General features: G+C 39.2%; 1 protein-coding gene across 2 annotated transcripts in view; it reads right to left on the bottom strand.

Annotated features, from left to right (window-relative positions):
• Nucleotides 1-25,440, bottom strand: part of EDC3 (enhancer of mRNA decapping 3) — a 58,022-nt gene that overhangs the window by 19,111 nt on the left and 13,471 nt on the right. For both annotated transcript variants that reach the window (XM_043921324.1, XM_043921325.1), the window contains 3 exons: nucleotides 14,480-14,690; nucleotides 11,567-11,886; nucleotides 2,387-2,722 (listed from right to left, as the gene is read on the bottom strand). In XM_043921324.1, the coding sequence (XP_043777259.1) occupies nucleotides 2,387-2,722; nucleotides 11,567-11,886; nucleotides 14,480-14,643 (820 nt within the window). In that variant the 5' untranslated portion in view covers nucleotides 14,644-14,690. The remainder of the gene's footprint in view (nucleotides 1-2,386; nucleotides 2,723-11,566; nucleotides 11,887-14,479; nucleotides 14,691-25,440) is intronic.

Raw genomic sequence — 25,440 nt, 5'->3', positions numbered from 1 at the left:
GGGGAGCAAGCCAAGCCACTCTCCACAATTGTTGATCTAAGTTGGTCTACTTTTAAGGGAAGTAAAGAGAAAAGACTATATTATAATCTAAGTGCCATTAAACTATCCTTCTCATATCCTTCTTTCTCTTTAATTTACCTACATTCAGAAAAGGAAAAGAAAAGTGAAAGATAAAGTTTGTAAGTACCTTTGCCTCTCTCGACCTCAATGTCCTCAACCTGCAAAAATGATAAAATTACACTAGGTGATCAAGTAACCCAACTTTTTTGGTCCTAGCTTGTTTCCCCACATTTTCCATATAGTTTGCCTTATGATACTAACATTTGGATAGGAGATCCAACTAGAAAAGTGCCCCCAGCCAGGCACTACGTGAATAACACTGAGTAAAAACCTGCTTCAATGCTTGTGCCTCGAAGCCGGAGCAGACAAAATCACTTGTGGGAGAAGCTGCTCAGCAAGATAACTACATGCCCGCTCTGTTTTCAGCACAGATCCTGCCTGACAAAACGACTTCAATTCCACTCCTATCACTGCTGAGAACAAAGAGAAAAACCAGACAGATGACGCTACAGGACTTCTTCTCCCCTCACTGTCAATGCTCCAGTGAAATCCAGCTGGCTGAGACATATCACAAGCGGCCATACCTGAGTTCCTGGCCAACGTCTAGCACATGTGCTTTGTAGTATGTCTGTTAATCACAATTGTGATTAAAAAATATGAGAGGAGGGAACTTTTACTTCTTTCATTAAATTAAACAAAGTATGAAGACTAAGCTGGGAAAACGGAGTACATAGTAAAAAAAAGTTCCCACCTCTTCTGTTGTCTACTTTGGCAAATGTTTTTTTAGGGTCTTTTGGATCTGAGAATCTTTCCTGATTCTTGCTGCTACTGTCTCCCTTTAAGCCACTTCATTCTGAGGCAGGCCATAATCTCCCCAAGCTTAGGAACCTCCGGGAAGTCACATACAGCATGAGCCAACCACCTCAGCTTCCAGGAAGTTACCAGTAGAAGCAGCTAATTTTGTCACTGAGGGCAGTAAAAAGGAGAGCAGTCAAAAGTGGATGGATGTCAAGATCTGAGTATACTACCAGCCTGCTGAATGACAGCTGCCTTTGAAAAGCTTAAAACCTGACAATTTAAATGAAGTCTGATTCTGAGTTACGTTATTTGCCTTAGCACAGGTGGTAAGAAAAAAAAAAAAAAAGAGTCCAGCAAGTCTACGTTAGCAAAGAGGCATGACTACCAGAGTCTGAAAGGTTAAGAAAGAATACTAATTTCTGTCTTCTACTGACAATCTGCTTATTTTCTTTTCACATGGAACCTTTTACACACAGCAAAACCAAATACAACAGAGCCCCACTGATGTCTACAAAAATGCCATGCCATATCTGACTTTCCCTAAAATGAAATTAAGCTGTCTCCATAAATCTCCCTGTAACTGCTACTATCTTTCAAGCTACTTCTACCCTATTTTCAAGACTTGAAGCCAAAATGATTATTATCCTTATTAAAATGATTATGATTCCCCCTTTAGCTCCTAAATCACTCAATAATGATAGTTTCTATTTGTATTCCAAGAAGCCCAGTTAATAAGTTTGGAGGGGAAGGGACAGAGACAGAGATGACACAGACCACCTGTCCCATGGCTGCCTCAAAGGCCACGTTTGAAGAAAAGATCCTTATGCTAAAAAAGAGAGAAAGAGTTTAAAATTACTGAGCTAACAGACTAGGCTATCATACATGGACGGTGACCTATACATAACTACCAAGGTACTACTGTCATTGAACTTGATGACTAGCTCCTTATTGACCACAGCTAGCAGGAGATGAGGACAGTACAGTAAACAAATGTAATTTATGTAATTTTAGCCAATGGTTTCAACCACTCAGCTCTGACTATTTCTTACCCCAGCAAACAACCAGTGCAACAGAGCTGAACCTCTGGTAAAATCTACAGGCAGTAATAGGAAAGCCAAAGTGAAAACAGATCTAACTATGTCAAGCTAGAGAGTTAGCCTCTATGCCTTTAGTTGTTAACCATAACCTTCTTAATAAACAGTAGACCAGATCCTGCCAGGCGCAGGATATAAATGGACATGTAGAAAAATCAGCCCCCATCCCAATCGAGTGGTAAGCAGGATGATAAACTGGCCACTATCTCTAAAAACCCACTGAAATGTTGTGAAGTAATTAGCCTCCAACTAATAAAAAAATAAAAAATAAAAAAAAATAAAAAAAAGACAATATAATGGGCCAACGACCATGCCACTTAAGCTACTTCCTACTACAAGACTCTGACTCAGAATCTGGATCATTCTGTTTCAAGTACCAAAAAAAAGTGTGTGTGGGGGGAGGGAATAGCCAGTGGGATGTGGGGTTAACTTACCTGTGCAGAACTCCTTGCTCACACCGTGGGGCACTGTGATTCGACGGTAGACAATGGGCTCTGACTCTAGGATGTTCTCATCGTGGCGGTACCGAGTAGGCCTCTCATTTGGGATGCCCCGGGAACGGGTACCACTTCTCCTCTCATAGGTATCAATCTCCTCGAACACAGCTGCCTTGTCAAAAAGGGCCAGGTTCCCTTCAAAATCAAAATCTGTGTCTGGGATCTCCTCAATATCATCCCCAAAACACTCATCATCTTTATTCTTCATCTGGCCATTCTTTAAGCCACTTTTCTTTGGAGTTGCCTGATTTGGGTGCCTGCTACTAGATGACCCTGCAGAAAAAAACAGGAACTAAAGTCAGTATACTCACAGAAAGTGCTCAGTGGGGAGCACAAATTACCACAAATCTCATGGAATAGTAGATTTCATAAAGTACCCAAGTAACAGTGAATATGAAATAAGCAGTACTCCTGAAAATCTGAAGCACTGCCCTTCATAAGGGAATTGGTAAAGATTGAGGCTTTTTTGACAACTGACTATATCAAAAGAGTGGAGGGCAAGAACACAGCAGTCTCTCCACACAAGTCCAGGTGGTCTGATTCTGAATGTCCAGCTATTGATTAAGAGAGAAACCACCAGAGTAAAAGAAAGCCAAGTCCTCGTCACTTGAAGTTCAAAGAAAGATCCTGTCCAAGTGGCTCTGAATTCCATGCTTACCAAGCAAGTCATTTTCTGATTTAATTCAATCTCAGGCTAGACCTCAGTAGAAAGGGAATCCCTGGGTTTAGACAGATTCCAGATCTTGGGACGGATATACATCTGCCACTTTAAGTTGATATATTTTGACTTACAGGCCTGTTTTTAGATCTTCTGGTTAATGTGATCTCTTTTCTTAAAAATTTTATCACTCTGGGTTAGCAATTTCTGAACCATCAGATGATGACAAGGACCATACTGACATAATTCTGTAGAGGCCACACCAAGGTGTGTATCAACACCATAGCACTCAAGTCACTCTCTGTCTCTGAGACTCTATCTGGCCACCACACGTCAGTCAACTACTCCTCCAGCAGCAGAGACCCCACAGAATTCTCCAAACCACGCCTTCCCAGAGAATCCTGAACTAAATTTATAGGTTGATCCCCATCTGACCACCCCAAAAGGATGAATCAGGTGACTGGTATGCCAAACGGAACCTTCAACACAGTCTGAATAAACATAATGTACTTCCTTTTGTGAGATTGAGCTCCTCAATTTTTAAAACACTCAAGTAGAGGTTAGGATGATCATGAGCAAACCCCCTCATACAGAGTATCCCAACTATACTGCTCTAACTTCTCACAGCAACTCCCTTCTGTTCAGTGGACCATGAGTCAGGAGACCTAGGACCTAGTTTCAGTTCTGTTATTAACATGTTGATAATCTATCATCCAACTTCTCAATTTTCTTGTATGTAAAATGCTCACTGTGGTACCCCTAACAGGGTTTCTAGTACACAGCAGTCCGTCAATAAATATTTAACGGATAAATCAACATCAGCAAGATTAATTACAATAATTATTCTGAAAGATGTATACTATGCGTATGTAACTCATGTCTAAATCTTCCTCATGCCAAATACTGATATGGAAAAGGGCTATGCTGGCAGTAAAGATGAGATTTAGGCCTCAGAGAAAAATCTAAGGCTGACCAAAATTATAAAAGGAAGGAAGAGTTGGCTGATTCAGTTTTTTATAAAAAAAAGTCAGCTTTTTATAAAGCTGAGATTACGAACCACTGAGAAGCTTGTCGAAGTGTGGGTGAAGTTCTAGTTTCAATAATTTGACAAAAACATTTAATGAGAGCATTTTGTGTGCCACAGCTAAGTACCTGGAATACAGTACATAATCAAGACAAGTTACCCAAAAGGAAGGAGAGATATAATAGTTAAAATACAATATAATGAGAAGTTTATATAAAGTGCTATAGAAACACGGATGAGAAAACAGGGCTGGATTAGGAATGGGAGAACAAGCATGAAAATACATGGTCAGGATAACACCATTAGTAATACATGCAGGCAAGCAAAGAAACAGAGAAAAAGTCCAGTTTGCAAGGTTATCATTGTACTGCCTCAATATTAAGTCAATATTAAATCAATATTAGGAAACAGGTCTTTGGCCCAGTGGTCTCTCTCCAGTGGTTGTGTGCCCACCCAGGAGGGCAAAGGATGACCCACCGATGATCCACAAAGGATGATGTGGGGAAAAGATACTGAATATTTTATTTACTTTTTCTTCTAACAAAAAAAGAAAGAATTTAAGCCTTATGAACTTAAGGCACAGATGGAAATCAGCACCCTTAAGAAGTTTCATGCTACCCAGTCACTGGCAGTATTTGAGCTGCCTGAGGAATGAATGACAGTCCATAACAACAAGTGGATTCACATCAAAATGTTTAAACTGTTGTAAAATATACATAACATACAATTTATCATTTAAACCATTTTGAGTGTACAGTTCAACAGCATTAAGTACATTCATATTGTACAACTATATACATTTTTAACTACTGAAGCACACAAAAATAAGTGGCTTTAAAAGACAACTTAAAAAAAAACTGTAATAAAGATAATACCAATAATGCACTCATAAGTGAACAAAAGAATGGCAGAGGTAACACTTCCTCTATTCCTCTCACAGGCCTTCTTTAACCAGAGGGTTTTTAAAAATTAACCAGACCTAAGAAGATAGCCTCCAAAATTAAAAAATAAACAAAGTTATTCCAAACATGAATCGATATGGATTACCACTTCACCCTAAGTGTATACTCTTTATCATAGTCCTGGGGCCAAATCCAGACCAAACATCACCTGCTTCTGTAAATAAAGTTTTATGGGTATATGGTCACATTCCTTTGTTTATATTGTCTAAGGCTACAAAGTTAAATGTTTGAGACAGAGACCTTATGGCCTATAAACCCTAAAATATTTTATATCTCACCCTTTACAGAAGAAGTTTGCTCACTCTGCTCTACATCATGCCTCTCAGAGGTATTTTCTCCAGCTAAGACTACCATTAAAATTAAAAAGACAAAAATGTTTTTCTTGAAATTAACTGAACTTAACCAGAATTCTTTGAATCTCTGTTTTACTCAAGGTGTTAAGTCTGTCACTTGTCATTCAGATCTGCCAGCCAGCACCATGCCTACACCATAAGCATACAAAAAAAAAAAAAAAAACCTCTGATGAATTAAAAATTCACAACAGCCACATCAAAAAACAAAAACCCCCAAACAAACAAAACAACTCTAGAAGAGGTTATAAAAGAAAGGGCAACTTGAGACTAACTAATGAGAAAGAAAGGGAACCATCAAAAACTATGCCAGGCATGTTGCGTGACTGAAAAGGACAGGAAGATGAGTTGTCAACAATACAAGAGGGAGCATGAGGCAAGGACTTCAGAGGAAAGGAGTTCAGTCAAGTCCAGCGTGAACTGACAATAAACTGTCCTGAACCTATCCCAATGACAGATGAAGACAAGCAATTAATCAATGGGAAAGAAGACAGAGGAAAAGAAGCAAAAAGGGAGATCATTTGTGGCTTGACCACAAACTACAAACATAACTCACAAACCCACAGTTCTTACTTCAGAAAGTATCGGGTATTTTCTCATGTTGTCGCTGAATACAGAACTTCCATTCATTCATTTGACAAAGATACACTAAGGATCAGCTATGTTCCAAATACTTTTAAGAAAGCAGACAGCGAAAAAAAATGTCCTTCTAAGAGGAAATACTGACATCACATATCAGCAAGAAAAAGATAAAGAGAATGTAAGGTAAATTAAAGGCAGGCTAACATGCTTAGTTGTCTCTTATTCTTCCCTTTCCTCATAGTTTAAAAAAAATATTGGGAAGTCCTAGGTGAATAAGCTGTCTCAAAACTTGGCTTACTCACCGCAAAGGGCCTGGCTCTGCATTAAACTGGCCTTTGGCCCCTGGGAGAGAAAAGCACTTCCCTTGGAAAAGATAAACAGTGCTTCCCAGATTTCTTTACCTTTCAATTACCAGGGCCAAGTGTGTGTTAAGACTAGAGGCTGGCCGCCTTCCTGTGCCATTTTGCTGCCAGCCTTTGGCACAGAGGCTCTTTGGCCAGGATAACTTACAACAAACCCATTGTTGTGTAACACTCAGTGCTACTTATTTATTGGCGTTTGTCACACACATATTGTAAAGGGGAGCTCTGTCCTGCACTTAACACGCTAAAGGGCACTTGAAGGTCAAATTGCAAACGTTTTAGTGCCAGTCTCAATGGGCTTTATGAGGAGGTTCCTAAGAGTATCTAGTATCTTCTTTTCAACTCCCAATTCTAGACCCTAGTAATCAATCAACCTCTTGGGTTCCAGCAAGAGCACCCGGGTTTTCAAGTTTGTTGGCTATATGAAGCACATCCAAGGAGGTAATGAAGTCACATTAGGACCTCAGAAGGACCATGAAAACTTAGCAAAAAATAATCTTAGGACCTGAGATGGTGGGATCACTGTTACATTAAACAGACCATATAAGAGGATTCAAGAGGCTTCCCTCTGTTCCCTGGAACTGATATTCCATTCACCTACTTGACAAATACTCTTTTGAGTGTTAGTTCAGTGACCAAGGTTATAGAAACTATTCTTTATAACCACCTCCCAACTCCCAACCTAAAAGAAGAGATTAAAATCTGCCTGTGCTAAATCTCACATCAATGTTGGATCAGGTAACTAGAACCAACAAATCCTTCAACAACTCATTACTAACTTTGAAAGACAATTAAAAGCCAGAATTTGTGAGAAATTATATTCTTATAGCTTTATCAATCTACTAGTCTCAATATCAATCTACACACACCAGAGAAAATCTGATTTATAGCTCTCTAATGAAAAAAATACTTAATCTCCATTTCTCATCCATCAATGGAAAAAAACATTAATAATCTACATTACAACTGTGGTGGGAAGAAACCAATATACTTCCTTGGGGTCCTTAGAATGCTACATAAATGAATCAGTCAATTCTCAGCAGACCTTACTTCTTATTTTACAGGGTTCGCTGATCAAATAAATAAATTTACTCTGCTTTCCATCACAAACCAATTCTGAGTCACATCCAATCACCAAACTCCCAGGCCATGGCCATCTTCCACACAAATCTGGATTAAAGAGAAATTTTTGGAAAAAGAACCCAACATTTTACTGTCCATCATCTCTTAACCTTATTTACATGCAGTAATAACCTAAAAAATGAGAATGGATCAAATAGCAAAAGCAAAAGAAGCATCAACCAACCAGAGTATACTTCTGAGAGTGACCCCACTTTTTACTAGATCAGAGTGACTTGTTAAAGATCAAATAAATTACTTGTTTTGAAGTTAACTGTACTCTTTCAAGAGTTGCTATAACTGTTAGTATGGGGGGGGGGAGAAACAAAGTGACAGTTTCACCATACATCCAGCAATCATACTCATGCGTGTTTACCCAACTCATCTAAAAAGTCTTGTCCACATAAAACCTGCACACAAATATTTACAGCAGCTTTGTTCATAATCACCAAAAGCTAGAAGCAACCAAGATGCCCTTTAAAAGGTAAATGGATAAACCGTTTTATACCCATACAATGGGATACTGTTCATCAATAAAAGGAAATGAGCTATCATGCCACAAAAAGACATGGATAAATCTTAAATAAATAATGTTAAGTGAAAGACGCTACTCTGAAAAGGCTATATACTGTGTGATTTTAATTATGTGATTAGAAAAGGCAAAACTACAGAGGTAGATGGTAAAAAGATCAGTAGCTGTTTGGAGCGGGGTTGCGACAGGCAGTCAGGGAAGGAAAAAGGGAAGGACTAAATAGGTGAAACAGGGAAGTCTGCTTAGTATTGTAAAGATATTAGATATAAGATATATATTTGTTAAAACCCACAGAACTTTTTATAGAGTACAGAGTGAGCCTTAATGTATGCAAAAGAGTGAGGAGGTTGGAGGATCCCCAGATGGGATGCAGAATGCAAGGAAACAATCTTTTATAAATACATGAAACAAATCAATGAAGGGAATGGGTTATACCTTAGGGTTAGTACTGTAATTCTGATACGTATACTGGAATTGAATAATTTAAGTCAGGTGGCAGATAGTATGGGTTTCTCACAGCTGGAGGGAGAGGTCACAGATGAGGGGGAGGCTAGAATGATCCATGTGGTAATGGATTAGACTCGGTCACATCATGAACTCATTTAGCTTAATATAGTAGTGATGGTTACATACAGAAGTATTTATAGATATATGTATCTACGCTGTTAAGTATATACATATATATTTCCTTGCTCTGTCAGCTTTTGAAAGGGTGACACCCAGTAGCAAGGAACACATCTAGTACCTAGACAGCGGTTTGTAATACCATTCTCCAATAAAAGGAGACAGGACCCCTTGGAGACATGGCTGAGTCTAGGGCTGGAGCAGGAAATACAGAAGATAAACCTGGAGCATCTTGTAGTGCTAGATAGTAAGGAAGTACTGGGGGAGGGGGAACCCATCCACAATGATGGGAGCATGTCCAAGGGACACAAGAGCCAACTGAAAGAGCTCACAGTGGCCAAAGTTGAAACAATTTGATTACCAAAATAAAGTGGTATTGAATTATAAACCAAAGTATAAAATAAACACTTGTAAGTCCATGTGTTGTAGTTCAGTTGCTAAGTCGTGTCCGACTCTTAGCCACCCAAAAAACTGCAGTCAGCCAGGCTCCTTCCGACAATGGATTTCCCAGGCAAGAACACTAGAGTGGATTACAGCTTCCTTCTCCAGGGGACCTTCTCCACCCAGGGATCGAACCTACATCTCCGGCATTGCAGGTGGATTATTTACCACTTAGCCACTAGAGAAGCCCTTTAAGTCCATACTGATAAAAATAAATAACTGAACAAATACATGAGAAAGAAGAGACCTATCTCTAGTAGAGAAGGATTCCAAGTAACTTATGTAGACACTCTGCATAACTCTCCACTCCTTAGGTGTGGCTGCACATACTGACTTCAGAAGAGAAATCTGACACACACCACCTCAGTCAGGCAATCAATGTTAATGTCAAAAGAAATACAATGTGGGGCTTTCCTGGTGGTCCAGTGGTTAAGAATCCACCTGGCAATGCAGGGCACACCAGTTCTACCCCTGGTCCAGGAAGATCCCACAAGCCATGGGGAAACTGAGGCCATGAGCAGCAACTACAAGCCCATGTGCTGCAACTACTGAAGTCTGCATGCCCAAGAGCCTGTGCTTCACAAGAGAAGCCACCACAATAAGAAGCCTGCACAAAGAAACAAGAGAGTAGCCCCCATGCTCTGCGCCAGAGAAGGCCTCCACGCAGCAACAAGACCGAGGGCAGCCAAGAAAAGGCACACCGTGCTGACAGGGCACACTGCTGACATGACACAGTGAAAACGCACTTTATCTCTGTGTCTCCCTCCCCAAAATACATAACCCCAGTCTAATCATGAGAAAAAACATCAAATACCAACTGAGGAATATGCTGCAAAATATCTAACCAGTACTCATCAAAACTGTCTAGATCATCAAAAACAGTGAAAGTCTGAGAAACCCTAAGAGCCAAGAGAAGACATGACTACTAAATGTAACGTGGCAGGCTGGATGAAAGCCTGTAACAAGGACATTAGGTAAAAACTAAGGGAATCTGAATAAAATATAGACTTTGGTTAATGTATCAAAACTGGCTCATTAAATGTAACAAATTTACATTTGTTACAAAATTACATTACATTACTGCCCCCACAGTAATGTAAGATATTACTAATGGGGAAAATATGTAGGAAAAAATAATTTGCAAATTGCTAATGAAGATTATCTTCCTCCATGAGAGATTATAAACTGCTTGGACATTCAAACTTTTAACAAACAAGTCAATTTTCTAGTAAAGAAAAAATATGTCTTTTTGTTTGTTTGTTTTGTTTTAAAGAATAAAGCAACACAGAGAAGGTTAAAGTCTAAATGGAAAGTCATTTTCCATCCAAGCATTATACAGTTTTTCAAAGGAAAGAGAAGAACTAACAATTCAATTTCAGTCTCAGGTCAATTCAGATAGTTATGTAAGAAGCACTGAAGGAAAAAAGTGCCTTGAAATACTTTATTTTTTTTTTTTTCCCCAAAATTTCAATAGTTTATACTTATGGAAATCAGGCATCTTCAAAACTTTAAAAATGTTGGCTTCTGAAGGGCCACATAAATTTCTAGTGAATGTTATAATTCACTACTATAACATTATTCTAGTAAATGTTAAACAGCATACCTGACTCTGGTGAATTAACTACAGTTCTGTAATAAGCAAACGGCACTCGACAATTTGTCAGTACCACACAGAACTGAGCATCAACACACGTCAGTGTATGCTCTCCTTGGTGGGCTGGCAGGGACAGTGAACACAGTAAATTTAAAACTGTCAGTCTGTCAGAAACTGTAAGATCACAGAGATGTCTAGGCCCATCCCATCCTCTCCTCTAACTGAGGATGGGAGTTAAACCACAAGAACAAAACTTATTCAAGAACCCCCAGAAATGTTCTGAGAGAATAGCTTTGAAACAAGTATACTATCAAGGGTGAAACAGATCACCAGCCCAGGCTGGATGCATGAGACAAGTGCTCAGGGCTGGTGCACTGGAAGACCCAGAGGGATCGGGATGGGGAACACATGTAAATCCATGGCTGATTCATGTCAATGTATGGCAGAAACCACTACAATACTGTAAAGTAGTTAGCCTCCAACTAATAAAAATAAATGAAAAAAAAAAAAAAAGAACCCCCTAGAACAGCCTGAATGCTGGTTCAACTTAGACATCACTACTACCACCATTTACCAGATCAAAACCAACATCACTTTTGTCTACGTGAACTGGAGCTGATCACAGACATTTTCTGAAGGAGAGGAAGCAGTGGGAGAGGGATCGGGTGTGAATCTCAAACAGCTTATTTCCTTTCCCTTTAACATCTTGAGGAAACAGCACCGGAATAAAAGAACCATGCTGTATTTCTGCGAAACCCTGCCAGCATCTTTTTTTATTAGGGTAATAAAGGACTTATTTAAAGAACAGCAGTGGATAAGTGGACATGAGACATCAAGTTAAGAAAAAACATTAACTTAATCCAACTTACAAGAGTTGTGCCGACGACGGAAACTTTTGGACTGACTCAAGGATTCCACGTGCCTGTCCACATAGCTCTTTGAGCACTGTTGCTGCTGGGGAGAGATGGCAACATCTTGGCTCTTCACATCTGTCCTCTTGGGGATGTTCTGAGGGGCACTGCTCGAAGAGGCTGGCTTCTTGACCAACTTGCCTGTGCCATTTTGATTGATACCAATTTGGCAACCAATACCAGAGGAGCCTAATTCTGTCTGATGAAGGTCTCCAAAATGTTGGGTTTCTCCAGGGCCTGGTATCTCCAGAATTTTTAATTCTGTAATGTCGCCTGCCCTGAAATACATAAAAGAGTCCAAGTCTCAAAACTATAATAGCGGTAACAGTGATGAAACTGAGATCAACAGCAACAAGCCACACCTTTGGAGGGCTTCATTTCAGCGAGTCATCAGAGGCAAAACCTAAAAAAGATGGTGGCATACTTAAAGACAAGACTTAGCCACCAACATTCAATGGACACAGCACTGACCTTTAAAAGAGACCTACTGTTATATCGTATACCAATGCATGTATATGGAGTCTAGAAAGATGGTACTGATGAACCTATCTGCAGAGCAGCAACAGAGACATGGACATTGAGAACAGGCATATGGACACGGCTGAGGCGGGGAGGAAGGACAGGGTGGGATGTATGGAGAGAGTAACATGGAAACATGTATTACCATATGTAAAACAGACAAAATGGGAATCTGCTGTATGGCTCAGGGAACTCAAACCGGGGCTCTGTAACAACCTAGAGGGGTGGGATGGGGAGGGAAGTCAGTGGGAGGTTCAAGTGGGAGGGGACATAGGTAAACCTATGGCTGATTTATGGTGACATTTGGTAGAAACCAATACAATACTGCAAAGCAATTATCCTTCAATTAAAAATAAATAAATTTTAAAAAAAGAAACAAAGAATAAATTAAAAACTTAGGAAAGGAAAACAAAAAAGAGACCTATTGTTAAGGGAGTGGGAGACAGATGGACTGGGCATTTGGGGTTAGTAGATACAAACTATTACATATAGATGGATGGACAAGATCCTATTGTATAGCACAGGGAACTATAGTCAATATCCTGGGATAAACCATACTAGAAAACATTAAAAAGAATTTGTGTGTGTAACTGAGTCACTTTGCTGTACAGCAGAAATTAATACAACATTGAAAATCAACTATACTTCAATAAAGAATAAAGAGACCTATTGTTAATCATAAAACCATCATTAATATCTTAGATTTCTAGAATGCGTAACGGCTTTTTTCATTCATTTACCTACCTGCTCACTCAATAGGTATACACAGATTACTTACTATGTGGTAACCCCTGCAGTAGGAGTGGGGTATATAAAGATGAAAAGCAATACATGCTCACACAGGACTCAGGACTCAAAGTCTGGTCGGCAGAAAATTCAAGTAGGTAATCAAAAATGTTCAATACTATGACAGAGGTGTGTACTGGGGACTACAGCCCCCCAAAGCAAAATACATGTTAGTTTGGTAGAGACGGATGAAGCACTTAAGCTAAGTCTGGTTGGGGAGGGAAAATAAGAGTTGGCCAAGCAGAGTATGGGAGGGAGAGGAGCACCTTAAGCCAAGGCTCAGAGGCCGAGGCCGTGTGAGGAACTGTAAGTGTTACAGTGTTACTGAAGAGACAAATGCCTGTAGAGGGCCATCAAGAGGTAAGGCTGTAGAGAAAATTAGGGATCAGATCATGATCACACTGGATTTTTCTGGTGGCTCTAAGAACAGTGAAGAAACTACAGGCAGGGGCACCAGTTAGGAGATGAGGCAGAAATAAGAGGGGATGTATATAGCAAGTGACAATGCAAAGAGAGAAAGGAGGATGAAACCAAAAAAACATTTAGAATCCAATGAATTTGGTGACTAACTCAACATGAAGATCAAGAGAATGAAGAATTCATTATGATTCCTAAGTTTCTAACTTGGGTGAAAGGTGTCATTAGTCAGGGCAATACCTAGTGGCAAATGTAAGGTGTGTGCAGTGAGGGGAGGAGTGTTTTTACTATGGGGGTGCCTGGGGAAGTTAGAAAGTGACGAGAAGAGAGACAGTATAAAGGTTGAAAGTGAAGACACAAAAGAAAAGGGGTAGGGTCTCAAAGGATATAGAAAACAATAATACATTAAGCATATGTGATAAGGTTAGTCCTGAACATAAAGGGTATATCTTCTGTGAAGACTTCAGAGGAGGTAAGCAATAAGATGGATACACACCTACAGAAATGGTTAGGTCTGGGTGTTGTTTAGGAAGTCAAGGAAGCTCTTGCCAGAAAGTCTTTTTTTAAAAAAACATTAAGAAAGGAAGGTTTCTGTGAAACTTGTGAAAAGAGGGATGTGAAGACAACATCTAAGCTTGAGACTTGTTGGCAAACACTAAAGAAAAATACATTCCTATAGCTAAGGACTTTAGCTACTAGCTAGAGTGTGTCTCTGGAGATAAATTATACTACAAAGATTTGTATTATATCTTTGTATTATAGCAAAGAGAAATAGTTATGTGGGGGGATGGGCGGGGGGGAATCAATAAAGGCCTTAGATATAAGAAAGCACAAATAATACAAAACTGAGAAAGGAAATCTGAAACCATAAAAGAAAACAGAAAGATGATTCTAAATTTGACACATTTAAATATAATATTGCATGTCTGACAGAGATAAGAAAAATGTTTCACAAACCCTGAATCATCAGCTGAAAGCTAATTACTACACAAAGTCTCTGCTGAAATAGCAGTAGAACTAGAAGATCTAAGGTTGTAAAATCTGCCCCCTGACAAAAGTAGTCCTATGCAAGAGAATACTGGCAGTGAGACCTAGGTCAAGCTCCACAGATCACCAGACTGGATTTGAAGAATCAGTTAGGACGCTCACCTGAAAGTGACTTCTGGCACAAGGCACTTCACTCCATTGTGGAAAGGCCGGGTGAGAGAAATGGTCTGGCTGACCTGATCCACTGCTGACACTCTTCCCTGATACACACCCAAGCTATCTCCACAGTTGATGGACACAATACTGCCCAGCCAATCTGTAGCCATGTTTCAGATGTGAGATTACCGTGGAGAGAAGCAATCATGCAGTGTACCTTGAAAAACAGACAAATCTTCAGTTAAATTTAGCAAACATTATATAAGGTTATATAATAGGTGCTGCTTAATAACAAATCTTCTATCATAACCTTAACTGAGGTAATAAACCATTAAAAATAAAGCTTTTTTTTCCCACTAGGAGTAAGCATACTGATGAATAAGCAATATCGTTATGTATATAGTTCTTTTAAGTACTTTCAACCATTATGTACCAGATATTTACCAAGACATCACTTAAAAGATAACAAAAAATCCTGGACACAGTTTTTTTTGAAAAGTTGACTGAAGACATTACAGAACACTAAACCGACCAACTATGGGACATACATTCTTTTCAAGTTCACCAACATATGCTGGGCCTTAAACTAGTATCAGTTCATTTCCAAGACTGAGATCTGACAGAGTATACTTTTTGTCCATAACCAGAATTAAATTTGAATAGTAAGATTTTTCAAATGTCTCCAAATAACTGTAAATTAAGCAAAATATCTCTACATAACCAATGAGTCAAAGAAGAAATCAAAAGGACAGTTAGAAAATAGTCCAAAGTCAATAAAAATGAAAATAGAACATATCAACATTTGTGGGATGTGCTTAAAAAAGTATTTGAAAAGAAATTTATATATTTATATTTTCTAATATAAATGCTTATATCAGAAAGGAAGAAAGGTTTAACACCAATGATTGAAGCTTCCCTCTTAAGAAGCTAGGCAAAAAGGAGAAAATTAACCAAAGTTATTAGAAAGAAACCAAAGAGTAGAAGTCAATGAAATAAGAAACAAGAAATATACAAAAAACCAAAAATCAGTTCTCTTGAAAATATCAATGAGGCTGATAAATCCCTAGCTAGACTAACCAAGAAAAAGAGAGAGAACATATATTTTCAATATCAGGAATGAACAACAGGACATCACAGGCATTAAAAAGATAATTTTATGCCAGTAAATTTGACAACTCAGACAAAACAAAGAAATTCCTTGAAAAACAAGTTACCAAAAGTGATACAAGTGTAAGATAGACACAATCACTAGAACAAAAAAGCAAGAAATAGACCCACACAAATATGCCTAACTGATTTTTGACAAAGTGGAAAAGTAATTCAAAGGAGGTAATGCAGCTTTTCACAACAAATGGTACATGGACAAAAACTACTAGAACTGATAAAACAAATTCAGCAGGGTGACAGGACACAGTTAACATACAAAAACTGGCTGCATTTCTTTACACTAACAGTGAAGTATCAGAAAGGGATGTAAACAGACAATCCTTTTAAAAAAATCACATCAAAAAAGATTAAAAATAAAAACTTAGGAATAAACCTCACCAAGGAAGTGAAAGATGCTGAGAGCTACAAAACACTAATAAAGTAACTGAAGATGATTCAAAGAAATGGAAAGATATCCCATGCTCTTAGACTAAGAGAATTCATACCGTTAAAATGGCCATAATTATCCAAAACAATCTACAGATTTAACATGATACCTAGCAAGTTACTCACGACATTTTTCAAAGAATTAGAATAAATAATCCTAAAATGTATATGGAACCATAAGAGACCCCAAACTGCCAAAGCAATCCTGAGGAATAAGAAGAAAGGAGGAAGCATAACCTCCCAGACTTCAGATAATACCATGAAGCTACAGTAAGCAAAACGGTGTGGTACTGGCACAAAAACAGACATATGGATCAATGGGAAAAAAGACAGCCCAGAAAAAAAGCCCACACACCTATACTCAATTAATCTTTGACAAAGGAGGCAAGAATATACAACAAGGAAAAAACAATCTCTTTGGAAAGTGGTGTTGGAAAAGTTGGATCAGTTCAGTTCAGTCACTCAGTCGTGTCTGACTCTTTGTGACCCCATGAATCGCAGCACGCCAGGCCTCCCTGTCCATCACCAACTCCCGGAGTTTATTCAAACTCATGCCCATTGAGTCAGTGATACCATCCAGCCATCTCATCCTCTGTTGTCCCCTTCCCCTCCTGCCCCCAATCCCTCCCAGCATCAGGGTCTTTTCCAATGAGTCAACTCTTTGCATCAGGTGGCCAAAGTACTGGAGTTTCAGCTTCAGCATCAGTCCTTCCAATGAACACTCAGGACTGATCTCCTTTAGGATGGACTGGTTGGATCTCCTTGCAGTCCAAGGGACTCTCAAGAGTCTTCTCCAACACCATAGTTCAAAGGCATCAATTTTTTGGCGCTCAGCTTTCCTCACAGTCCAACTCTCACATCCATACGTCTGACCACTGGAAAAACCATAGCCTTGACCAGACGGAACTTTGTTGGCAAAGTAATGTCTCTGCTTTTTAATATGCTATCTAGGTTGGTCATAACTTTCCTTCCAAGGAGTAAGTGTCTTTTAATTTCATGGCTGCAGTCACCATCTGCAGTGATTTTGGAGCCCCCAAAAATAAAGTCTGACACAGTTTACACTGTCTCCCCATCTATTTCCCATGAAGTGATGGGACCAGATGCCATGATCTTAGTTTTCTGAATGTTGAACTTTAAGCCAGCTTTTTCACTCTCCTCTTTCACTTTCATCAAGAGGCTTTTTAGTTCCTCTTCACTTTCTGCCATAAGGGTGGTGTCATCTGCGTATCTGAGGTTATTGATATTTCTCCTGGCAATCTTGATTCCAGCTTGTGCTTCTTCCAGCCCAGCGTTTCTCATGATGCACTCTGCATATAAGTTAAATAATCAGGGTGACAATATACAGCCTTGACGTACTCCTTTTCCTATTTGGAACCAGTCTGTTGTTCCATGTCCAGTTCTAACTGTTGCTTCCTGACCTGCCTACAGGTTTCTCAAGAGGCAGGTCAGGTGGTCTGGTATTCCCATCTCTTTCAGTATTTTCCACAGTTTGTTGTGATCCACACAGTCGAACACTTTGGCGTAGTCAATAAAGCAGAAATAGATGTTTTTCTGGAACTCTCTTGCTTTTTCTGTGATCCAGCGGATGTTGGCAATTTCATCTCTGGTTCCTCTGCCTTTTCTAAAACCAGCTTGAACATCTGGAAGTTCATGGTTCACGTATTGCTGAAGCCTGGCTTGGAGAATGTTGAGCACTACTTTACCAGCATGTGAGATGAGTGCAATTGTGCGGTAGTTTGAGCATTCTTTGAGATTGCCTTTCTTAGGGACTGGAATGAAAACTGACTTTTTCCAGTCCTGTGGCCACTGCTGAGTTTTCCAAGTTAGCTGGCATATTGAGTGCAGCACTTTCACAGCATCATCTTTCAGGATTTGAAACAGCTCAACTGGAATTTCATCACATCCACTAGCTTTGTTAGTAGTAATGCTAAGGCCCACCTGATTTCACATTCCAGGATGTCTGGCTCTAGGTGAGTGATCACACCATCATGATTACCTGGGTCATGAAGATCTTTTTTGTACAGTTCTTCTGTGTATTCTTGCCACCTCTTCTTAATATCTTCTGCTTCTGTTAGGTCCATACCATTTCTGTCCTTTATCGAACCCATCTTTGCATGAAATGTTCCCTTGGTATCTCTAATTTTCTTGAAGAGATCTCTAGTTTTTCCCACTTTGTTGTTTTCCTCTATTTCTTTGCATTGATCGCTGAGGAAGGCTTTCTTATCTCTCCTGGCTATTCTTTGGAACTCTGCATTCAAATGGGAATATCTTTCCCTTTCTCCTTTGTTTTTCGCTTCTCTTCTTTTCACAGCTATTTGTAAGGCCTTCTCAGACAAACATTTTGCCTTTTTGCATTTCTTTTCCATGGGGATGGTCTTGATCCCTGTCTCCTGTACAGTGTCACGAACCTCCGTCCATAATTCATCAGGCTCTCTGTCTATCAGATCTAGTCCCTTAAATCTATTTCTCACTTCCACTGTATAGTCAAAGGGGATTTGATTTAGGTCATACGTGAATGGTCTAGTGGTTTCCCCTGCTTTCTTCAGTTTAAGTCTGAATTTAGCAACAAGGAGTTCATGATCTGAGCCACAGTCAGCTCCCGGTCTTGTTTTTGCTGACTGTATAGAGCTTCTCCATCTTTGGCTGCAAAGAATATAATCAATCTGATTTTGTTGTCGACCATCTGGTGATGTCCATGTGTAGAGTCTTCTCTTGTGTTGTTGGAACAGGGTGTTTGCTATGACCAAAGTTGGCTGTGGAAAAGTTGGATAGCCACATGTAAATCAATGAAGTTAGAACAAACCCTCACATCATACACAAAAATAAACTTGAAATGGCTTGAAGACTTAAACCTAAGACGTAACACCATAAAACTTCTAGAAGAGAACACAGACAAAACATCCTGACATAAATCATACATTCTTAGGTCAGTCTTCAAGGCAATAGAAATAAAAGCAAAAATGTACGACAAAGAAAAAAAAAATGTACGACAAAGGAAACCATAAACAAAACAAAAAAGACGACCTACAGACTGGGAGAAAATATTTGCAAATAATGTGACTGATAACAGCTTAATTTCCAAAATATACAGACAGTTCATACAACTCAATAACAAAAAAACAAACAACCCAATAAAAAAAAATGGGCAGAAGACCTAAATAGACATTTATCCAAAGAAGAAAGAGATAACCAACAGGTACATGAAAAGATACTATCACTAACTGAGACATGCAAATCAGAACTACAAGAGGTACTGCTTCACATCAGACAGAATGGTCATCTTCAAAAAATCCACAAACAATAAATCCTGGAGAGGATGTGGAGAGACAGTAACCCTCCGATACTGTTGGTGGGAATGTGCATTAGTACAGCCACTATGGAGAACAGTATGGAGGTTCCTTAAAAAACTAAAACTAGAGCTACTGTATGACTCTGCAATCCCACTCCTAGGCATATAACTGGAGAAAAACATGATCTGAAAAGAAGCATGCACCCCAATGTTCATCACAGCACTGTTTACAATAGCCAAGACGTGGAAGCAACCTAAATGTCCATCGACAGAGGAATGGATAAAGAAGATGTGGTACAAAAATACAATATATTAATCAGCCATAAAAAAATAAAATAATGCAATTTGCAGCAACATGGATGGCCCTGGAGAGTGCCATACTGAGTGAAGTAAGTCACACAGAGAAGGAGAAATATCATATGATATCACTTGTATGTGGAATCTAAAAAGAAATGATACAGATAAACCTACTTAAAAAACAGAAACAGACTCACAGACTTCAAGAATGAGCTTATGACTGCCAAGGGGAAGGACGAGGGGAAGGGGTAGTTAGGGAGTGTGAGGTGGGCATGTATACACTGCTATTTTTAAATGGATAACCAACAAGGACCCATTGTATAGCACATGGAACCCTGTTCAAAGTTATGTGATGGCCTGGATGGGGGGCCATCTGGGGAAGAATGGATACATGCATATGTGTGGCTGAGTCTGGTCGCTGTTCACTGGAGACATCACAACATTGTTTGTTAATCCACTATACTCCAATACAAAATAAAAAGTTAAAAAAAAAAACCCAGTTGAAAAATGGGCAGAAGATCTAAATAGACATTTCTCCAAAGAAGAAACAGAGATGGCCAACAGGCACATGAAAAGATGCTCAACATCACTAATTAGAGAAATGCAAATCAAAACTACACTGAGGTACCACCTCATATTAGTCAGAATGGCCATCAGTTAAAAGTCAACAAAAAATAAATGCTGGAGAGGACATGGGGAAAAGGGAACCCTCTTGCACTATTAGTGGGAACTTAGGTTGATACAGACACTATACAGAACAGTATGGTGATTTCTTTAAAAACTAAGACTAAAACTACCATATGACTCAGCAATCCCACTACTGGGTATATACCCTGAGAAAACCATAATTCAAAAACACACATGTACCCCAATTTTCACTTCAGCACTATTTACAATAGCCAAGATATGGAAGCAACCTAGATCCATCGACAGATGAATGGATAAAGAAGTTGTGGTACATATACACAATGGAATATTACTCAGCCATTAAAAGGAATGAATTTGAGTCCATTGAACTGAGGTAGACAAACCTAGAGCCTATTCTACAGAGTCAAGTAAGACAGAAAGAGAAAAACAAATATTTTATATTAATACATATCTGTATGGAATCCTGAACATGAAAGAGGAGAGTGAAAAGGTTGGCTTAAAGTTCAACATTCAGAAAACTAAGATCTTGGCATATGGTCCCATCACTTCATGGGAAATAGATGGGAAAACTGTGGAAACAGTGGCTGACTTTATTTTTCTGGGCTCCAAAATCACTGCAGATGGTGACTGCAGCCATGAAATTAAAAGACGCATACTCCTTGGAAGGAAAGTTATGACCAACCTAGACAGAATATTGAAAAGCAGAGACATTACTTTGTCAACAAAGGTCCATCTAGTCAAGGCTATGGTTTTTCCAGTCGTCATGTATGGATGTGAGAGTTGGACTATAAAGAAAGCTGAGCACCGAAGAATTGATGCTTCTGAACTGTGGTGTTGGAGAAGACTCCTGAGAGTCCCTTGGACAGCGAGGAGATCCAACCAGTCCATCCTAAAGGAAATCAGTCCTGAATATTCACTGGAAGGACTGATGTTGAAGCTGAAACTCAAATACTTTGGCCACCTGATACAAAGAGCTGACTCATTTGAAAAGACCCTGATGCTGGGAAAGACTGAAGGCAGGAGGAGAAGGGGATGACAGAGGATGAGATGGCTGGATGGCATCAACGACTCAATGGACATGGGTTTGGGTGGACTCCAGGAGTTGGTGATGGACAGGGAAGTCTGGCGTGCTGCAGTTCATGGGGTCACAAAGAGTCAGACATAACTGAGCGACTGAACTAAACTGATATGGAATCCAGAAAAATAGTACTAGTGAACCTACATGCAGGGGGGGAACAGAGACACAAACATAAGAGAATAGACTTGTGGACACAGGAGGGGAAGGAGATGGTGGGAATTGAGAGAGAAGCAGTGAAACATACACATTACCATATGTAAAATAGTGGAAACTTGCTGTGTAACACAGGGAGCTTAACCTGGTTCAGTTCAGTCGCTCAGTCACGTCCGACTCGTGGCAACCCCATGGACTGCAGCACGCCAGGCCTCAGTGTCCGTCACCAACTCCCAGAGTTTACTCAAATTCATTTCCATTGTGTCTGTGATGCCATCCAACCACCTCATCCTGTTGTCCCCTTCTCCTCCCGCCTTCAGTCTTTGCCAGGATCAGGGTCTTTTCCAATGAGTCAGCTCTTCACATCAGGTGGCCAAAGTACTGGAGCATCAGCTTCAGCATCAGTCCTCCCAATGAATATTCAGGACTGATCTCCTTTAGGATGGACTGGTTGGATCTCCTCGCTGTCCAAGGGACTCTTAAGAGTCTTCTCCAACACCACAGTTCAAAAGCATCAATTCTGTGCTCAGCTTTCTTTACAGTCCAACTCTCACATCCATACATGACTACCGGAAAAACCACAGCTTTGACTAGACCGACCTTTGTTGGCAAAGTAATGTCTCTGCTTTTTAATATGCTGTCTGGGTTGGTCATAACTTTTCTTCTAAGGAGCAAACGTCTTTTAATTTCATGGCTGCACTCACCATCTGCAGTGATTTTGGAGTCCAAGAAAATAAAGTCTGTCACTGTTTCCATTGGTTCCCCATTTATTTGCCATGAAGTGATGGGACCAGATGCCATGATCTTAAGTTTTCTGAATGTTGAGTTTTAAGCCAACTTTTTCACTCTCCTCTTTCATTTTCATCAAGAGGCTCTTTAGTTCTTCTTTGCTTTCTGCCATAAGGGTGGTGTCATCTGCATCTCTGAGGTTATTGATATTTCACCCAGCAATCTTGATTCCACCTTTTGCTTCATCCAGTCTGGCATTTCGCATGATGTACTCTGCATGTAAGTTAAATAAGCAGGCAATTGCAGCCTTGACATACTCCTCTCCCAATTTGGAACCAGTCTGTTGTTCCACGTCCAGTTCTAACTGTTGCTTCCAACCTGCATACAGATTTCTCAGGAGGTAGGTCAGGTGGTCTGGTAATTTTCCACAGTTTGTTGTGATCCACACAGTCAAAGGCTTTGGCATAGTCAATAAAGCAGTAGATGTTTTTCTGGAACTCTCTTGGTTTCTTGATGATCCAACAGACATTGGTGATTTGATCTCTGGTTCCTCTGCCTTTTCTAAATCCTGCTTGAACATCTGGAAGTTCACAGTTCACATACTGTTGAAGCCTGCCTGGCTTGGAGAATTCTGAGCATTACTTTGCTAGTGTGCGAGATGAGTGCAATTGTGCACTCTTTGGCATTGCCTTTCTTTGGGATTGGAATGAAAACTGACTTTTCCCAGTCCTCTGGCCACTGCTGAGTTTTCCAAATTTGCTGGCATATTGAGTGCAGTACTTTCACAGCATCATCTTTTAGGATTTGAAATAACTCAACTGGAATTCCATCACCTCCACTAGCTTTGTTTGTAGCGATGGTTCCTAAGGCCCACCTGACTTCACATTCCAGGACGTCTGGCTCTAGGTGAGTGATCACACCATTGTGGTTATCTGGGTCATAAAGATCTTTTTTGTATAGTTCTTCTGTGTATTCTTGCCACCTCTTCTTAATATCTTCTGCTTCTGTTAGGTCCATACCATTTCTGTCCTTTATCGAACCCATCTTTGCATGAAATGTTCCCTTGGTATCTCTAGTTTTCTTGAAGAGATCTCTAGTCTTTCCCATTCTACTGTTTGCCCCTATTTCTTTGCTTTGATAGCTGAGGAAGGCTTTCTTATCTCTCCTGCTATTCTTTGGAACTCTGCATTCAAATGGGTTTATCTTTCCTTTTCTCCTTTGCCTTTAGCTTCTCTTCTTTTCTCAGCTATTTATAATGCCTCCTCAGACAACCATTTTGCCTTTTTGCATTTCTTTTTCTTGGGGATGGTCTTGATCACTGTCTCTTGTACAATGTCACGAATGTTAGATCCATGAATCAAGGCAAGTTGGAAGTGGTCAAACAGGAGATGGCAAAAGCAAACATCAATATTTTAGGAATCAGAACTAAAATGAACTGGAATGGGTGAATTTAACTCAGATGACCATTATATCTACTAGTGTGGGCAAGAATCCCTTAGAAGAAATGGAATAGCCATCATAGAAACAAGAGTCCAAAATGCAGTACTTGGTTGCAATCTCAAAAATGACAGAATGATCTCTGTTCGTGTTCAAGGCTTAACCTGGTACTCTGTCACAACAGGTAGGGTGGCGGTGGTGGGATGTTCAAGAGGGAGGAGACATTTTGGGAGCTTAACCTGGTACTCTGTCACAAATAGTGGGGTGGGGGTGGGCAGGAGTTTCAAGAGAGAGGGGATACATGTATAACAGATGATTTATGCTGTTGTATGGCAGAAACCAACACAACACTGTAAAGCAATTATCCTCCAATTAAAAACAAATTTTTTAAAAAGCACTTCCAATATTATCTCCTAGAAACAGTATTATCACTATTAGATTACTTATCACATTTTCTTTATTGATTGCTTTTTGTTCCCATCTGCCCACTGCACACATCATCTCCCAATGTGAGATGATGTATGAGAAACTCCTTTAATAAGAACTCTTAATGTTATTACTAATGTGAATGACTAAATTTCTGATTATTTTGTTAAAATGTTATGAGTAATAACCAAATTATCCACATTATCTTTGGGTATAAAATGCACATTTGTGCCCCATCTGTGTTTCTACTTTTTTACATTAAAATCTCAAAAGAAAAAAACAGATGTTAAAATATATGTGTATATATACAAACACACACATACACATTACTCATATACAGCTGAATGTCACTCAGCCATAAAAAGAATGGGATAATGACATTTGCAGCTACATGGATGGACCTAGAGATGATCAGACTAAGCAAAATAAGTCAGAGAGAAAGACAAATACCACGTGATATCACTTGAATGTGAAATCTAAAATACGCTACAAATGAACATATCTGTGAAACAGAAATAAACTCACAGATACAGAGAACAGACTTGTTGCCAAGGAGGAGAGGTGGGGCAGGGAAGAACTGGGAATTTAGGATGAGCAGATGCAAACTATTAGATATAACATAGATAAACAGCAAGGTCCTACTGTACAGCACAAGGAACTATATTCAATACCCTGTGATAAACCATAATAGAAGAGAAAATTAAAGAGAATGTATAATATGACTGGATCACTTTGCTGTACAGCAAACATCAACACAGCACTATAAATCAACTGTAAATAAAATGCTTTTAAGTTGAACAAATTATGTAAATAAAAGAAATGAAAGGGTTGCAGTAAAAACATCAGATAAAAGATTAAGGCAAAAACATTAAAAGAGTTAATTCATGCCTAAACAATATATATTATTACTGAGGATACAACTCACTAATAATATATATTGCTATAATTTTCCATTTAGGCAATTTGATTATGTCAAAACATAATGTAGAATATAAACAAGTATATAAAATATTCAAAAATAAATTTTTAAAAAGTCAGTAGAAGAGAATTAATACAATCTTCTGCAATGAACCAAGCAGGAAATATTTTTAAAAATAAAATAATATAGATACTGAGTTTAATAATCTTATCAGGCTTTGTATCTCCAGTTAAAGAATACAAATACTGCATACCTTGCTTCAGTTGTTAAGACAAGTGGTAATGGATATTCATCAGTAGAAAGTCAACCCTGATCTAAGTTTCATAATTTATATATACACATTTACTCAAAATGGGTCATAGACTTAAATGTAAAATGTCAAACTATAAAACTTTTAG

The sequence above is a fragment of the Cervus elaphus genome, chromosome 13, assembly GCF_910594005.1.
Source record: "Cervus elaphus chromosome 13, mCerEla1.1, whole genome shotgun sequence".
Taxonomy (NCBI): Eukaryota; Metazoa; Chordata; class Mammalia; order Artiodactyla; family Cervidae; genus Cervus; species Cervus elaphus.
Note: the sequence above shows the minus strand (reverse complement) of the source record. Positions and strands in the feature narration are given on the sequence as shown.